The sequence below is a fragment of the Gorilla gorilla genome, chromosome 23 (genome assembly GCF_029281585.2).
Source record: "Gorilla gorilla gorilla isolate KB3781 chromosome 23, NHGRI_mGorGor1-v2.1_pri, whole genome shotgun sequence".
Lineage (NCBI taxonomy): Eukaryota > Metazoa > Chordata > Mammalia > Primates > Hominidae > Gorilla > Gorilla gorilla.
The window spans coordinates 48,766,615-48,784,030 of NC_086018.1; the positions used below are offsets into that span (position 1 = coordinate 48,766,615).

The following is a 17,416-nucleotide window of genomic DNA, read 5'->3' on the forward strand; positions in this document are numbered from 1 at the left end:
GCTAAAGGATCTCATACGTTGATGGACGTGTGGGGATTAGGCCTTCCCCAACCCAGAGCTTTCCCCTAGCAGCCGACACTCCCTGTCCAGTGGGCACCGCCCCCCATCGCCTCATCCCTCCCATGGGCAGTCTCACCCCTGTCCCCAGCTGCCACTCCCTGTCCAGTGGGCACCCCCACCTCCCCATCACCTCTCATCCTTCCCATGGGCAGCCTCATCCCTGTCCCCAGCTCAGCTGCCTCCATCGCGGTTGCTCCCCTGCAGCGCAAGTGCATGTGAAGTTTCTGACCCTCAAACCCCCTGAACTTGCCTCTCCCCTACTTCTGCATGTATTGCTGTCTCCCCCCTTCACAGCCAGTTTTCCCCAAAAAGTCACCTCTACTGGCCTTCTTGTCTCCCGTCCCCCACCGGCTCCTCAGCCTGCGGTAGACTTCCTCTCTCCATACCCAAATTGAAACTGCTCCCACCAGGGTCACCGGCGGCCTCCAGGGCCTTCCTCCCCATGGACGCATGGCCAGCACTCCTGCTGACCTCAGCTGGCATTTGGTTTCTTTGCTGCTTCTTCCGTGAAACGCTCCTCCCCAAAGCTTTAGGACAACACTTACTGGTTTTCCCCTCCTTCCTCAGGTGGCACCTATTTCAACCCTGCCGCCCCAGCCTCCCAAATATGGGACCTTTTCAAGGCTGTGTCTTCAGCCTCCTCCCCTCTGTGCCTCACCACTCCCCAGCCACCATCACACCCCACACTCACCGTCTCCTTTCCTGACCCAGATGGGGCATCTAACAAGCCCTGCCCACTGTGCAATCCCTCCAGACATCCACTCTCCCGTCCCCTGCCCACCTGTGCATCTGTCCACCCACACACCTGCCCACTTGACCGTCCGTTGTCCATACAAACCGCAGCACACCTCCCATCTGTTACACATAGGAGTAAACCTCTCAGCACTTACTACGGGCTGGACACTGAGCATTTAATACTTAGAATAACCATATTGAGGTTGGGACCACTAGTACCTCCATTTTACAGATGAGAAAACTGAAGCAAGGAGGGTAAATGACCTGCCCAAGATCACACAGCTTCCCAAACTCGGATTCCTCACCTGCCTCAGGACCCTGCCAATTTGTGTTCACACAAGGCCAATCCTGGGCCAAGTCTGGGGCTTGGTTAGGGAATGTGATGTGTGCAGAGAGCTCAGCGGGCACATTGGGGTGCCAGGGCTCACGGACCAATGGAGCCCACTGGGGGGCTCCAAGCACACCTGGTGTCACAGAAGGCTGTGTGTGTCGGAGTGGGGGTACTTTTGAGCTAAGATGTGCAAGATAAATGGGAGTTTCTGGGCAATAATGGGGTGAACTGACAGAGCAGTGTGGAAAAGGCATATGGATGTGTGACCTGGTCCCTCAGAGACTGCCAAGAGTAGTCTGTAGGTGGGATTCTGTAGGTGGGATTGTGGGGAAGAAGGCTGGTGAGGCTGCAGCTACTTTGGAGCTGAGAAGCGCTCTCCCCTGCTCTCCCTGGCCTAGACCCTGAGTGTCTTCCATGGTTTCTTTCTTACCCTCTGCCTCACCTGATGTGTCGGGGTGGGTGGCCTCACAGCCCTGCCCTGCACAGGTCTCATCACCTTGCAGCTGGACCATGGCTTTGTTCTCATGACTGCCTGCCTTGGCTCTGCCCTCTAGTCCATCCCTCTGGCCAAATCAGGCTTTCCGCAGAGCTGCTGTCACCCCATATCCGTCCAGCTTGACCCTCTGTGCACTCCTCATTGCCTCAGGGCCCTGGAGATCGGCCCCAGTGCTCTCCTGCTTCATCTGGAAACATTTGTCTCTGCCTCCCTTGACCTGGGTCTTCTGCCTCTTGCTGTTCCTGGGCCCGACCCTGCAGGTCTAGGTCCATGCACCTGCCCTGCAGGCCTTGAGCCACTCTCCTAGGACTGCCAGTTCTGCACTGGTCCCCCAGGCACCCTCTTGCACTCGGTTGATGGATGGGTGGACAGGTGCTCCTTTTTGGCTCCTCTTGGCCTGCTGGGCCTCAGCTGCCAGCATGCACGTTGGTTGGGTTGTCAGACTCCCCAGGCCCCTGCCCCATGCCCTGGCTCTGTTGCTCTGGGCACACGATGCAGCCCTTGAAACATCAGGATTTTGATCCATAAACATGGAGACCACCTATTACCCACCTCCAAGGACCACTCTGAGTCTCCCCCGGTAGGCGGCACTCACAGACCGTGTGGCATGCTGGGAGTGCTCAGCAGCTGCCAGTGTTAGTAGACGTAGATGCTGCCTCTTGAGGTTGGCACGCAGTGGGTGCTCGAGAAATGCTCTCTGCTATGACCTAGGCAGACAAAGAGGGTCTGCCTCTGCCCCCAAGGGGTCCCACCTCTGTCCCAGATGGTATCAGAACAGATTCCCCATTCCATGCTGAGGCAAGTGACTTTTCTTTACCCTAAGTCAGAACTTGGCATGCTATTAGCATTAAATTTCCCCTTATTTCATTTTTGCACGTCACTCCCGCCTTCTGCATCCTCAAGGTGCGCTCATTCTGCGTCGCTCCATCTAACACACAGGCTGTGGGTGTTCACTGCGTGTTCATACACAGTGCAGGGAATGCAGCAGGAGACCCAGGACGAACTGGGCACAATTTCTCTGTCCAGCGGTTGGGGATGGGGGGAAGGCAGACCTAAAAATCACGATGATGATGACCTCGGCCCCCTTCCCCCATTCCCAGGATACTGCTTCAGTGCAGCCCTGTACTGTAAAGGTGAAATCGCCCCACAATAGTTGCAGGCTGTCCTCTTGACATGAGGAAACTGAAGTTCCTAGAGGCTTCTGAAGTTCCTGGCAGATCTAAAATTCAAGCCTAGGTCTGTACACAAAAGCCCACCCTTGGTACCTTGGCTACAAAGAGATATTATGCCCAGCAAGAAGCAGTGTAGTATTGGAGGCCTCATTAGCACTGCGGTGGCTGGAGGAGGATGCAATCAGGAACAGGCAGTCTGTATTTTAGCGAGTTCATAAAAATGTTGACCAATCTCAGAGTGAGGCTGGGAACAGGAGCACCACGAGACCTGGGTGTGTGGGTGTGGGGCCATCCGCCCCCTGCAGCCTCACTGAACACACCTGCAGCACGTGTGTCCGCATCATGATGTCCACAGGGGTGTTCAGGAGGTTGTGTCAGGTTCTGCTGGACAGCAGGAGCATGAGGGCCCTGAGCACTCCAGCCCTTGTGCAGGATCCTAACAATGATGTCTGAGCAAGGCATGCAGAGGGGGGTTACTGAAGCTCAAAGGGGCTCAGGGCCTGGCCTGGGGTCACGCTGCCAGTAGGGGTTAAAATGAAACGTGCTGGGTGCTCAGCCTGCAGTTCCATTTTGATTCATCCGTCCGTTCTTCCCTTCACCCACTCACCCATGCGGGTCTCTGGGAGGAGCCTCTCAAGGCTTCCTCCGCAGGGCACCTCCTTACCTGGGTGGGCATTACGTCTTTCTCTGCTGGAGGCCTGGCTCCAGTGGCCACAGCCCTGCTGCCCCTCACCCTGCCAGTGTGTCCCTCCTGCTCATTTCCGACTATCTTCCTCTCACCTCTGGTTGCCTCCAGGGCTGGTACTTCTGCGTCGGCCTTGTTCATTCTGGGGTGGGGAGCCCTGTACTGGCCCCTCCAAGCCCCTCAGCAGTTCTGTCCCCATGTCTTGCGGGGCTGTCCCTGCCTTTCTGGGATACCTTCTCAGGGCCTGCTTGATGACCCTGGGTTTGGGCAGGTCTTGGCCCCAACCCAGGTCGTCAGAGTTTGTGTCCTTTCTCAGGGGTCCCCGGTGGGGCCCTCCTCCATCCTGTAACTGAACGCACACCTCTCTCCTGTCCTTTCACAAGAGCCCTCCCCGTGCAGCCCTGGGCCTGGGGCACAGAGCTTGGGCATCCAGGGACCAGCCCAGACCAGGGTCTTGCTCGGAGCCCGTGCTCTGGGCTCCCTGTTTCTCCCCTGCCCTCCATTCCCCGCCCACCACTGGTCCCAACCCCATCTTCCCGAGCATTCTAGCTCCTCGCGCCGGGTTCTGCCGCGGGCGTCCATTGTGTCCGGACGGTGGCTTCCCCGGGGTGGAGTCGGGGCAAGGCTGGCCTCTGTGGGAGGGGGTTGCCGGGGTCCCCAGGAACCTCTCCGAAGGCAGCACCACCCCCCGCCCAGCGCCCTGGCTGGTCTCACCGGCCCTTCCGTCCGCAGGGGAGGACGAGAAGCTGGCGTCCCTGCTGGAAGGGCGCTTCCCGCGGAGCACCTCGATGCAAGACCCGGTGCGCGAGGGTCGCGGCATCCCGCCCCCGCCGCAGACCGCGCCGCCTCCCCCGCCCGCGCCCTACTACTTCGACTCCGGGCCGCCCCCAGCCTTCTCGCCGCCGCCCCCGCCGGGCCGCGCCTACGACACGGTGCGCTCCAGCTTCAAGCCCGGCCTGGAGGCGCGCCTGGGCGCGGGCGCTGCCGGCCTGTACGAGCCGGGCGCGGCCCTCGGCCCGCTGCCCTATCCCGAGCGGCAGAAGCGCGCGCGCTCCATGATCATCCTGCAGGACTCGGCGCCCGAGTCTGGCGACGCCCCTCGACCCCCGCCCGCGGCCACCCCGCCCGAGCGACCCAAGCGCCGGCCGCGGCCGCCCGGCCCCGACAGCCCCTACGCCAACCTGGGCGCCTTCAGCGCCAGCCTCTTCGCTCCGTCCAAGCCGCAGCGCCGCAAGAGCCCCCTGGTGAAGCAGCTGCAGGTGGAGGACGCGCAGGAGCGCGCGGCCCTGGCCGTGGGCAGCCCCGGTCCCGGCGGCGGCAGCTTCGCCCGCGAGCCCTCCCCGACCCACCGCGGTCCGCGCCCGGGTGGCCTCGACTACGGCGCGGGCGATGGCCCGGGGCTCGCGTTCGGCGGCCCGGGCCCGGCCAAGGACCGGCGGCTGGAGGAGCGGCGCCGCTCCACTGTGTTCCTGTCCGTGGGTGCCATCGAGGGCAGCGCCCCCAGCGCGGATCTGCCATCCCTACAGCCCTCCCGCTCCATCGACGAGCGCCTCCTGGGGACCGGCCCCACCGCCGGCCGCGACCTGCTGCTGCCCTCCCCGGTGTCTGCTCTGAAGCCATTGGTCAGCGGCCCGAGCCTTGGGCCCTCGGGTTCCACCTTCATCCACCCACTCACCGGCAAACCCCTGGACCCCAGCTCACCCCTGGCCCTTGCCCTGGCTGCCCGAGAGCGAGCTCTGGCCTCCCAGGCGCCCTCCCGGTCCCCCACACCCGTGCACAGTCCCGACGCCGACCGCCCCGGACCCCTGTTTGTGGATGTACAGGCCCGGGACCCAGAGCGAGGGCCCCTGGCTTCCCCAGCTTTCTCCCCACGGAGCCCAGCCTGGATTCCTGTGCCTGCTCGCAGGGAGGCAGAGAAGGTCCCCCGGGAGGAGCGGAAGTCACCCGAGGACAAGAAGTCCATGATCCTCAGCGTCCTGGACACATCCCTGCAGCGGCCAGCTGGCCTCATTGTTGTGCACGCCACCAGCAACGGGCAGGAGCCCAGCAGGCTGGGGGGGGCCGAAGAGGAGCGCCCGGGCACCCCGGAGTTGGCCCCGGCCCCCATGCAGTCAGCGGCTGTGGCAGAGCCCCTGCCCAGCCCCCGGGCCCAGCCCCCTGGTGGCACCCCGGCAGACGCCGGGCCAGGCCAGGGCAGCTCAGAGGAAGAGCCAGAGCTGGTGTTTGCTGTGAACCTGCCACCTGCCCAGCTGTCGTCCAGCGATGAGGAGACCAGGGAGGAGCTGGCCCGAATTGGGTTGGTGCCACCCCCTGAAGAGTTTGCCAACGGGGTCCTGCTGGCCACCCCACTCGCTGGCCCGGGCCCCTCGCCCACCACGGTGCCCAGCCCGGCCTCAGGGAAGCCCAGCAGTGAGCCACCCCCTGCCCCTGAGTCTGCAGCTGACTCTGGGGTGGAGGAGGCTGACACACGCAGCTCCAGCGACCCCCACCTGGAGACCACAAGCACCATCTCCACGGTGTCCAGCATGTCCACCTTGAGCTCGGAGAGCGGGGAACTCACTGACACCCACACCTCCTTCGCTGACGGACACACTTTTCTACTCGAGAAGCCACCAGTGCCTCCCAAGCCCAAGCTCAAGTCCCCGCTGGGGAAGGGGCCGGTGACCTTCAGGGACCCGCTGCTGAAGCAGTCCTCGGACAGCGAGCTCATGGCCCAGCAGCACCACGCCGCCTCTGCCGGGCTGGCCTCTGCCGCCGGGCCTGCCCGCCCTCGCTACCTCTTCCAGAGAAGGTCCAAGCTATGGGGGGACCCCGTGGAGAGCCGGGGGCTCCCTGGGCCTGAAGACGACAAACCAACTGTGATCAGTGAGCTCAGCTCCCGCCTGCAGCAGCTGAACAAGGACACGCGTTCCCTGGGGGAGGAACCAGTTGGTGGCCTGGGCAGCCTGCTGGACCCTGCCAAGAAGTCGCCCATCGCAGCAGCTCGGTGAGCAGGGCGGTGCGGGGAGGGATCCGTGCCTTGTCCGTGGCCCCGTCTGTCATTCCTCTTGTCTGTTCTCTGGCTCTCCTGTTCCTCCTTGTTCTGTTCCATTCCTTCTGTGGCAACCCCCAACCCGCCCCCGCCATCCACCTCTGAATCCGGTCTTGCTTGGCCTGCCCGAGAGAGGAGGTTCTTCTGGGTGTCTGACACGTCAGGGTTGCTGCTCACTGTGTCCCTGTTGGTGCCAGAAGTGGGAGCTGGGCTCCCCTCAGAGACTCAGGCTGGGCATGAGGCACCTCCATGGCCCTCCTGGAGGCTCTTGGCCCCAGGGATTCCTGTGGGTTCTCTCTCTTGCTCCCGACGCAGGCTGTCTTTACCATTAAGGGTTGTTTTGTGTTTTACTTTGGAGGTACGCCTCCCTCCTCCCATCCTCTCTGTGGCCATGTGGCTGCCCAGTGTGGCTGATACCCTCTGCCTTACAGCTGCCTCCTGCCTTGCTTCCTTTGGCGGCTTGGAGAACACTGACTCCTTTTCTTTTGGGGTATCTGCCACTAACTTCCTATTTCCCATCCCAGAAACATTTGTCTCTTGGCACCACCTTAGAATCCCTTAAACATGGATTCCCGTGTGTCATTTCTAAAGTGCAGTAAGAAGGTAGATGGAAGTCACGCCATCTCCCTGCACTCCATCTACCCTCTTGCCTTCTCCCCACCGCTTCCCCGTCTGTCCTGCCCCTGCCCAGAAGGATCTGAGCAGGGGCCTGGCTTGCTGCTGAGGCTGTCACAGCTGCCAGAGCCCTGGGCTGATCCCATAGGTCTTTCCTTGAGGACCCGACTCCCAAGGCTCCTTCCAAAGAGGAGCCCTTCGGGCCCGTGGGCTGCATGGATGCTGGCGGCAGAGCTGGTCATCCCCCACCCGCCCCCTTGTCTGCCTTTTTAAAGCTGCTTTTGCCTTCTGTGCCCCTAGGTCTCCCCTCTCTGGGTCTGGGGGGGTGGTATGTGGATGCCACCTCTTGACTCCTCCTTCTTGCTGCCTGGAAGACCAACCTAGTGGGCCCCGTACTGTCAGCCTTGGAGGACAGAGTTCACAGCGTAGCAACGTGTTCGGAACTTAAGGACTTTGCAGGTCTTACAAAGGCCTGGCCATTCTACCTTCTTTAGTTCAGGATTCAAAAGACAGGTAGGAGCTTGGGAAGCTCATGAGGCCTCTCTTAAGGTCCCGGGATGCTGCCTCCAGCTCCTGTCATCCTGGGGAATTGCTCTGGGGTCCTCTCCCCTTTTAGCCTTTTCCAGCTCTCAGGCAAACCGGAAAGCCCTCTTCCCAGCAGGGCAGTGTTGAAGGTGCCCGTAGAATGAGTGTTATAATCCGAGTGAGCAGCCTGGTCCTAGGCCTCTGTACAGGGCCAGACCCCTGAGGCTGGGGTCTCCTGACCGACACCTGACCAGCCCCCATCTTCCCTCTCTGCTTCTCCCTCCGCTCCTCTCTGCCTCTGGGTCTTGATGAAAATCAAAGCCATTTTAAAAAGTGCATAGCACAGTGCCTGGCCTGGTTCGGGCCCTCAATAAACATTTCTTAAATGGATGAAAGAACAAAGCAACATGCAAATGCTGTGTTTTGTGATTTGAGATCTAGGGAGGTGGCTTAGGACAAAAACCCACAGAAGGACTTACTCAGCGTTCAGACTCATCAGGTGTGGATCCTCCATGGTCGGGCTCAGGTGGGCCCAGGTCTCGCCATTGGCTCTGTCCTCTCCTGTGAGGCAGCTGCAGCAGTTGCAGGGCAGGGTCAGGGGACTCCTCAGCCGGAACCTCTGGCACTTTCCCTTCTCTGAGCTCATCCTCCCACGGTGCTCTTTAGCATTCCGTCTTGATCAGGGTACGGTTCTCTTAGCCCTTGGCTCTGGCTCTCACCAGGACCCTGTTTGTTTTTCTTTCTCAGATGTGGGATGGGGAAGGACAAGACCAGCAGCCCTGACCCTTACGTGATGTCTGTTCTTCTACTCAGTAGTTCCTGCAAAATTCTGATCTCTGATTGGGTTCATGTGGGTCCTCTGCTTTTCCCTGACTGATCACTGGGGTCTGGGGACATAGGGCTGTCATCGGCCAAGCTCGAGTCCTCTGTTCTCCCAGGAGCCAGGGGGATGGGTCCGCCCACCTAGCAAGCAGGTGCTGAGAGTGAGGGGAGGGGGCTCTCCAGATGGAAGTCCAGTGCTGTCCCTTGAGTAAGTAGATGCTGGACAGCCTGTAGCAACCAATGTTCTGTGACATGGCCCCCACTGGCATCAGCAACTCACTTCCTTGCCGGTCATTGGCTTGGAGCCATCAGAGGGCCCTGATGTCGGTGCTCAGGAGGTCACAGCTTAGTGCTGTATCCCTCCCCTGTGAAGTGTATTTACAGCGAGCCAACTGCACAGGCTATCGCGAGGCTGCACACGGCATCATCTGTGAAGCACCCGGTAGGCCCAGGGCTGGGGCCTGTGGACCCCTCACTGGTGTGAGCTGCCATTGTCTTTGCTGTCACTGACGACACCTAGGTGAGGTCTTAGAGTCATTTGTGGGAAAACAAGCCTGTTGGATGCAGCACTGGAGACGGTCCTGCCGTATCAGTTTGTCTTCACACCGTTCTGTTAGACGGACCCTAACGGAATCCTCACGTTCCAGACAATGAAACTGAGGTACCAGAGAGTTTCCTTGCAGACAGAAAACGGTGGTCTGCCTGACCATGAGCCCTGCTCTCTGGCTGCTGTAATCGAGGGCCGCTGTTGTTAAGCCCCTTCTGATGACACACAATGGGCTTTTGCCCAGTAACGCCCCTCCACGGAAGTGGCAGGTGTGTGCATCGCGCAGACTCACCCCTCTGTTTACTGGTCATGTTTGTCATAAGTAGCACCTGCTGCCACCTGAGTGGCCTACCTGGGCCTGCTTTTCCTTCTCAGTTTGCCTCTGTGTTACCTTCTGTTCCAGCTCACTCTTCCTTTCACCCTCTTGTGCTCCTTCTCGCCCTCAGACCTGGGCTGAACTACAGCCATCTGGAGGGGCCCCTGCCCACCCTGGGCCCTTAACTTCCGGTGCTTCTGGCTGCAGGCAGCGGAGCGGAGCACAGGACACTTGGTGATGTCTGAGTCCAGTCCTGTTTCAGATCTGGTCCTTTGTGTGCCCACCGTGGCTGTTGTCAGCTCTTGTCCTGCGGCCCCTAATGGCTGGAGTCCGGTACTCACTGCTCACTTAGGGATAAAACTGCTGGTGGAACTGTCTAAAGTGTGGGAGGTTCTGACATCCAGGTATGGCTGCTTCCTTTCCAGGGCCAGTCCTGGCAGAGGCGCTAGGTCACCCTCAGAGCCATACCCTGAGCTGTGTCTCCAGCCCCTTGTGTTCCACAGTGTTTGTCTCCCAGGCCCATCCTTCTCCTCCCTGACCGACACCATGAGGAAGGGAATGCCCACCCACCTTCTCCAGAGATGGCTCATTCCTGATGTGCTTTAGCCACAAGGTGTTCTGTGGCCTGAGAGCTTTCTGGACAAGTTAAGCTGTCCTGTATGTCATGGAACCAAAGCTCGGTAACCTGTGGAAAAATGATGAGCTCTGGGGCCACCTTTGATTTTCAGGGGAACCTGGAGGATGTGGCACTCTCATGCTGCCTCTGGAAGGTCCAGAACCTTTGGCCTTTTGAATCCTCGATCCCAGATTGTCCACCTGCTCTGTGCTCCCAGCTCCAAGTCTAGCTCTGCTGGACAGACCATTCATCTGCCCAGAGCCCCTCCTCGGTCTCTGGGCCCCACACCTGACTCTGAGGCTGCATTTGGGCACAATTCAGACCTGACTCCGAGCCCCACAGCTGGCCACAGGCACCCCGTCTGTCTGAGGCTCACACTTGTCTCTGAGAGCCTGGCTGCACACCTGGCTCTAAACTCCATTTGTCTTCCAGGCCCCGTGCTCGGATCTGTATCCCATGTGGGGTCTGAGGTCCATAGTAAGGCTCACGTCTGCCTTGGCACTTAGCTTTACATGGGACTCTCACATCTGGTTTTGTAGGTAAAGTTCATGGCAAAGTAGCCTTGGAAACACAAACAGAGGTTCTTTGCTGCAGTACTTCTGGTGCCTTTGACAAGCTTGTGTGGAGGAGGGCACTGTGTGCCATGGTCTCCAGACCTGTTAGAGTCAGTTCCTACATCTCCCAGGAGACCCACGTTGCTCAAAATGGTCAAGAAGCCCTGCCCTGGTGGCCTGCTGCAGACCCTGCCTGCTAATAGATTTGTCAGGGCTCTGGACAAAGCACTCTGTGCTTGGTGGATCACACTGGTAAGCAGGGCCAAGGCCAGCAGGGCCTGCTCTTTTGAAACCCAGACTGAATGTGTCACATACCTGCCAGTGAGGGCCCCTGCAGGCCACATGCAGCTGGGGCAGGTGTGTTCCCAGGATCCCTGAACCCTGTTCGGGGAGTAGGAAGGAGGTACAGAGGAGGGGTCATAGGACACTGGGGCCCATCAGAGCTGGAGCTGGGAACAGGCGGGGTGCTGAGTAGCAAGATGTGTTACCGCAGAGGATGCACTGGAAGCTTCAGAGCCCATGTCTGGTTTTGTGCTCCTCTGAGAATTAGTTCCCTTAATGAGGCCGCTAGTTTGCAAAAGGCCACAGGCCTAGACCGGCCCCACGTGAGTGCAGTGGCAGAAGGCCCGAGGCAGTATCCAGGGCCCGAGTGTGGACATTTTCCTGCCTGTTGGCCCCAGTGGGCTGACTGAGTTGGGCACGCCTGGCAGGGACATGTCATACATACTATTTTTGCATTTTGTTAGTGCATCTCGTATTCCTGGCTTTGTGCTAGGTACCAGGAGGCAAGGAGAACTGGTAAGAAGTGGGGTGAAGGGCCTGAGACCATGAACGGTCTGGATCCAGAAATGGCAAGGGGTAAAGAGAAGGTCTGGGTTGATATTAGGAGTTAGCCATTGGCCGTAGGGTAAAAAGAGGAGCTGATGGTGGCTCCCAGGCTCTGTGTGTGGCAATGACAGGGTGCCGTTCACCGAGATGGGGATGGAGGGACATGTGTGGATACCCCAGTAGAGGCGTTGCACTCATCAGAGACTGTCTGGGCCTCACATGTAGCATTCCTGGGCACATTGGCCATAGCAAAGGGTGTGAGTGGATAATGTTGCCCAGGAGAAACTGCAAACTAAGAGGGGAGCTCTCCGAAAATCCATCTAGGAAGGAAGAGGCCTGGGAAAGAATGTCTCGAAGGGAAACATGAACAGGTCAGCAGCGGGGTCTTGCTGACCGCCTGGGCAACTGTGGGGCAGAGGGCGGAGTGGGGAGGGTGTGGCAAGGCCAGACCTCTCTCACTGGCTGAGAGTCACCGGGAAACAGTGAGACGGTGCAGGATTCAAATGTAGGTGGAAAGACGTGGGGCCGTGGGGGCCTCAGCGTGATCTGGACTCAGCCTCTTCAGGGTGGCTGCTGGAGGCGTTCGTGGGTGATGGTGCCTGGTGAAGTATCACGTGTTAGAGGGTGGGTGGCCCAGAAGCTCTTTGGGAGGCTGGCAGGTGCTGTGATGTGGCTATTTGGCGGCCGGAGCCTGGCCAGGGAGGTGGCCAGACGGCTGAGAGTGACAGTGGGTGTGCATAGAGGCCATGGAAACATGGAAGTCAGACATGGACACTGCTCGGGTTTGTGCCCTGGGGATGGTGTGGGCAGTACCCTCTTCCCCAAGAGAAAGAGGAGAAGCAGACACCCGGGCCGTGGGTGACCCCAGGCCCCTCCCTCCTGTGCCCTGGGGCCTTTGGCAGGCACAGCCTTCCTTGGGCGTTTTCTCTTGGCCTCCTGACATCTCTAGCATGCTCTGGGAGGCGGGAGCAATGTGAATGGCTCTCCTCACATCTCTTGCCCTCAGGCCCCTGGCTCCGTGGGTGCCTCTGGAGCCAGCCTGCCCTCTGCCCAGGTCTCCAGCTCAGCCCCTGCCAGTACCACCCAGACAGGCACAACTCTGCTCTGCCCAGCTCGGACCTCCTGGAGCCCAGACCCTGCTCTGGGCTCCGGCTGAGCCTCCTGGCTGCGCTGGCCGAGCCTCCTGGCTGCGCTGCCCACGCCTGCCCTGTGCCTCTGCCTTCACTGCTGTGGTCCTGCAACTAATCAGTGTGCTTCAGTCACACCTGAGACTCCAGGTACACCTGCCATCACAACTCCACTGAAAGCTAAGCCTTGGGGCACGGGCAGGGCCAGGGTAGGTGTCCATCCTGTGATACAGGTCCCCAGGCCAGGGCCACTTTGTTGGGGCTGGTGGGTGGAGGCCAGGTGCATATTCCTGGTCCTGCTCCTCTCTGGGTGTCCACAGTCAGGTCCCTCTGAGTGATTCTCTCGGAGTCTCCTCTGGCAAGCCCCTCCAGCAGTCACCACCACCTGGGCACCCACCCCCAGGGCACCCCCCGACCCAACACCACCTGGCACCTCCCCTTGGGAATCCCCCCAACCCTGGCTGCCTCCCCACTTTGCCCCACTGTGCAGGTGGATCCATGGAGGCCAGGTCCAGTGGGAGCAGACAGCTTATTCTGGTGGTTGGTGCCTGTGCTGAGGCCCACCTCAGGTGTTCTTGAAGCCCCTTTCTGTTTGGGGGCACAGTGTGACCTCTTCAGGAAGTTCTGCTCTGGATCTGAGCAGCTGGGAGGAGGCAGTAGGGACAGAGGCTGAGGAGAGGACAGAAATTAGGTCCCATGGGAGAGACAGAGCTCAGATCTCCACAGAGGGCTGACCTCTCACAGGTGGGAGACAAAAGACGAAACCTGCTTTAAGGGGAGCCCCATGCATGTGTGGGGCAGGCACTGGTGATGCTGTGTGGTGAGGACAGCACAGAGGTTGGGCTGGGGGGACTCAGCCTGGGCAGGGGCAGGGAGAGGGGGTGGGAGGGCCACTGGAGAGGGGCCCGGCCAAAGAGGATGTCAGGGGCTCAGCACCCCCAGGCGGCCAGGCACCTGCCGAGCACTGCAGCCACGCTTGTGGTTCACCTGCACTTGGAGACTCTCGCACTAGGCGCCTCTCCTCCACCAGCAGCTCCAGCTTTGTCCCTCCCACAGCAGCTGGGCCCTCTGCACCTGAGTTCCTCCCTCCACACCTGGCTGCCCATTGTGTGGTTGCAGCTGTGGGTCGCGTGGGCCTGGCCGGCTAACTCTCTCTCTCATTGCTCTCTCCTGCCCATCTGCATGTGGCTGCTCTGTCGAGCTGCGCCGTGGTCCCGAGCGCCGGCTGTGTAAGTGAGCATGCCCATCCCATGCCTCTTGCCGTCCACACGCTGTGCCTGTCTGCCTGGGTCTCTGCTCTGCGTGGCTGTGAGAGGCTCTGGTGCCACTGACAGCCCCTTGAGGCTTCCCCTGACACAGTGGGGATAGGGATGGGAATGGGAGGACATGGGAGTGGGTTTTCTCTGGAGCTATCACCCCAGGTAGGCCTCCCACCACGGCAGAGCCAAGGAGGGGCTAGAGCTCTAGGGTCCTGTCAGGTGAGGCTGGGAAGTGAGCTGCCATCGGTTCTTGTGTGTGTGCGTGCGTGCATGTGTGCGTGTTGCGTGTCTGCGTGTGTGTGCCGCTGCCACTGCAGCATGTCTGTAACGCGTGTGGGCACCGTTGCTGCTGTTGTGTGCTGTCTGTGCAGGAGGCTGCCTTTGTGTTGTGGGTGTGCACGGCCTCACACCTGCCCTGCATGTGCTGCTGCTCCATACGGGTACGAGCCCTGCCTAGTGTCTGTCTCCTGTGTCACGGACCTGTTCAACCTCGTGCTGCTGCCAGCCTTTATCACGACTCAGCTGTCCCTGGAACCTGCCCAGGATCCCCTGGGTCTTCTCATGAGAGCAGAGCTGTGTGGGGGGTGGGTGGTGAAGGGTACTGCCCAAGTCTTACCGTCCCGGGTATCTGTGGATCCCGCCATGCCCAGAGCCGGTGTCGGAGGCTGGCAGGAGGGAGAAGCCAGCCCTTTGCCATGAGAGGCTGTCTTTTCTTTGGTTGGGCTGCACTTGGAGCCTGGATGGAGTGGAGGGGGCCACCAGTCATTCCTCATATTCCAGCCAGTCGCTGGCTCTGGTCCCAGGGGCCAAAGAAAAGGGCCAGGGTAACCGTAGGATCCCACCCTTTATTTCTTCCTCTGGCCGGGCTACTCCCGCCAGCCCCAGCCCCAGCCCGTTTCCTCCTGGACCCTGCCCGCTCCCCTCCGCCCGTCCCCCCTTGGCTGTGCGCCCCTCACCTGGCGCTGACCCCTCTCCCTCCGCAGGCTCTTCAGCAGCCTCGGTGAGCTGAGCTCCATTTCAGCGCAGCGCAGCCCCGGGGGCCCGGGCGGCGGGGCCTCGTACTCGGTGAGGCCCAGTGGCCGCTACCCCGTGGCGAGACGCGCCCCGAGCCCGGTGAAGCCCGCGTCGCTGGAGCGGGTGGAGGGGCTGGGGGCGGGCGCGGGGGGCGCAGGGCGGCCCTTCGGCCTCACGCCCCCCACCATCCTCAAGTCGTCCAGCCTCTCCATCCCGCACGAGCCCAAGGAGGTGCGCTTCGTGGTGCGCAGCGTGAGCGCGCGCAGTCGCTCCCCCTCGCCGTCGCCGCTGCCCTCGCCCGCGTCCGGCCCTGGCCCCGGCGCCCCCGGCCCACGCCGACCCTTCCAGCAGAAGCCGCTGCAGCTCTGGAGCAAGTTCGACGTGGGCGACTGGCTGGAGAGCATCCACCTAGGCGAGCACCGCGACCGCTTCGAGGACCATGAGATAGAAGGCGCGCACCTCCCCGCGCTTACCAAGGACGACTTCGTGGAGCTGGGCGTCACGCGCGTGGGCCACCGCATGAACATCGAGCGCGCGCTCAGGCAGCTGGACGGCAGCTGACGCCCCACCCCCACTCCCGCCCCGGCCGTGCCCTGCCGGCAGGGCCCCCCACCCCCACCCCGGGCCGCGGGCTCGGCCTGCCCCTTACGACGGCGCCCGGGCCAGGAATGTTGCATGAATCGTCCTGTTTGCTGTTGCTCGGAGACTCGCCCTGTACATTGCTTAGTGCCCTCACCGGCCGCCCAGCCCACCCAGCACACAGTCAGGAAGGGCGTGGACCAGGGAGGCTGGGGCGGGAGGTGCCGGGGGTGGGGTGCTCTAGCGTGACCACCTCCTTCGCAGCTCCTGGTGGCCATTCTCCCAGAGGGGGAACCTAGTCCAGCATGCGAGGTCAGGACCCGCCTTGGTGACTCGGGGGGAGGGGGGAGACATTGGGATTCTCGATGGGGGCCAAGGAGCCCTCCCTGTTTTGCATATTTTAATCCACTCTATATTTGGAACGAGAAAAGGAACAAATATCTCTGTCCGTAATAGTTTCCTCTCCCCTCCCTTCTACTTCCACTGGTCCCACTGCAGCTGCCCAGTCTTCCATCTCCGGCCCCTCACTGCCACTGCCACCCCACAACGGGGCAGGGGACGCTCCAGCTGGTCTGGGGTTGGCTAGGGCCCTAGTGGCCCGCCCTGGGGCCCCAGCTCGGCCCCTCCCCTCGCTGAGCTCTAGTGTGCCCCACCGACCCTTCAGGTGCTGCTCGTGGTGGGAGGGGCGGCAGGCCGCGGGTCCTGCTGTGCACCCGCGGGACCAGCCGGCCTGGGAGACCGTCGGCCGGGGGGATGAGGGCAGGGCCCTGCCGCTCCACCGCAGCCATCTTCCTCACAGGGTCTCTCCCCAAGGAGGGGGCTAGCTTGGTCCCCATGCTCTTGGGCAACTACAGCAGAGAAGCCTCCCTGCCTTGGACCCCAAAGTCTCCTGTCCTACCCTTTATGTGTGTGGGTGAAACTGGGTGCGTCTGAGCACGTGGGAGCCACGTGTGTGCCTGATTACCGAGTGGTCACCAGGGGCCGCTCTGGACTAGCGCGGAGCCGTGGAGGCGTGCACAGTGTGCACGCATGGGGATGTGCCTGTGAGAGCACCCTGTCTCCTCTTCCAAAGAAAGTCAGAGGCCATCCTGCACCCTGGGTCCAGCTGTTTGCCCAGCCTGTCCTTCCAGAGCCTCACCCAGCCTGAGCGGGGTTCCCTGGTGAATCCCTGCTGCTTGGGGAGGCCCCAAGGGCCCCTTGGAGGCAGCGCCCCCACCTTGGGCTTCTGAGGGCATCATAGGGGGACCCCTAGAGTCAGTTCACCACAGGCCCTGGGGAGAGTCAAAGACCCCCGAGGGTGCCCAGCCCCCCACACTGTGACTCCTCACACTCAGCAATGACCCGTGGGGTGGGGGCCCTGGGACGTTTTTAAACCTAGGGTTTGGAGTCTGGACTAAGCTCCATCCACGTCACTCACAAGTTTCTGTTTATATTTCTAGCTTTTTTTAATAAAATAAAAAAAAAAAGAAAACAGAAGTTTTCACAACCCAGGGGCCTGGCACGCCGGTCTGTGCCTGCCCGCCCCGCCCTGGCCCACCGGCCCCACTCCCTGGGCACAGAGTCACACCCAGTCACCCTTCCGCCAACAGTCCAGGTCACACAGCAGCAGTCACTGTAACAGACTGCCACATACACACTCGGTCTCACACTCACCTGTGGGTTTTGGTTCCGTTCAATTTGGGTTTTTAACTTTACAGGGTCAGTTCCGCTTCACCTCCTTTTGTATGGAGTTCCATCCGGGGGGTTTCACCCCTTGCTCCAGTCCTGAGGCCTCCTGACCCTGACGTTGTGATACGCCCCACAGAGATCTATGTTTCTTATATTATTATTATTGATAATAATTATTATAATATTATTATGTAATAAATTTATAAGAAATGAAGCCATGGCTCAGTTGCCTGCTTGAGGGGATATTTGTGTCTGTCCCTCATACCAGCCACACAAACCTCCTCATCCTGGACCACATGCACGGGTGACTCCTAGATCCGTATCTTTGACCTCCATGCCTAGGCACCTGGCATCTTCCAGCATCTTCTCCGAGTCTGCTGGAACTCAGCCCATGCCTTCTGCACCGAAGGCTTTTCTCTGTTCACCAACCCACTGA

General features: G+C 60.6%; 1 protein-coding gene across 6 annotated transcripts in view; it reads left to right on the plus strand.

The window, feature by feature from the left end:
- Positions 1-17,194, plus strand: part of SHANK3 (SH3 and multiple ankyrin repeat domains 3) — a 58,971-nt gene extending 41,777 nt beyond the window's left edge. For 2 of the 6 annotated variants that reach the window (XM_055374487.2, XM_055374488.2), the window contains 2 exons: positions 4,212-6,465; positions 14,703-17,194. In XM_055374487.2, coding sequence (XP_055230462.1) covers positions 4,212-6,465; positions 14,703-15,294 — 2,846 coding nt within the window. In that variant the 3' untranslated portion in view covers positions 15,295-17,194. Of the gene's footprint in view, positions 1-4,211; positions 6,466-7,425 lie in introns of all 6 variants that reach the window. The other 4 variants (XR_010133137.1, XM_055374489.2, XM_055374491.2 and 1 more) reach the window with 4 other exon arrangements.
- The last annotated feature ends 222 nt before the right edge of the window (positions 17,195-17,416 follow it).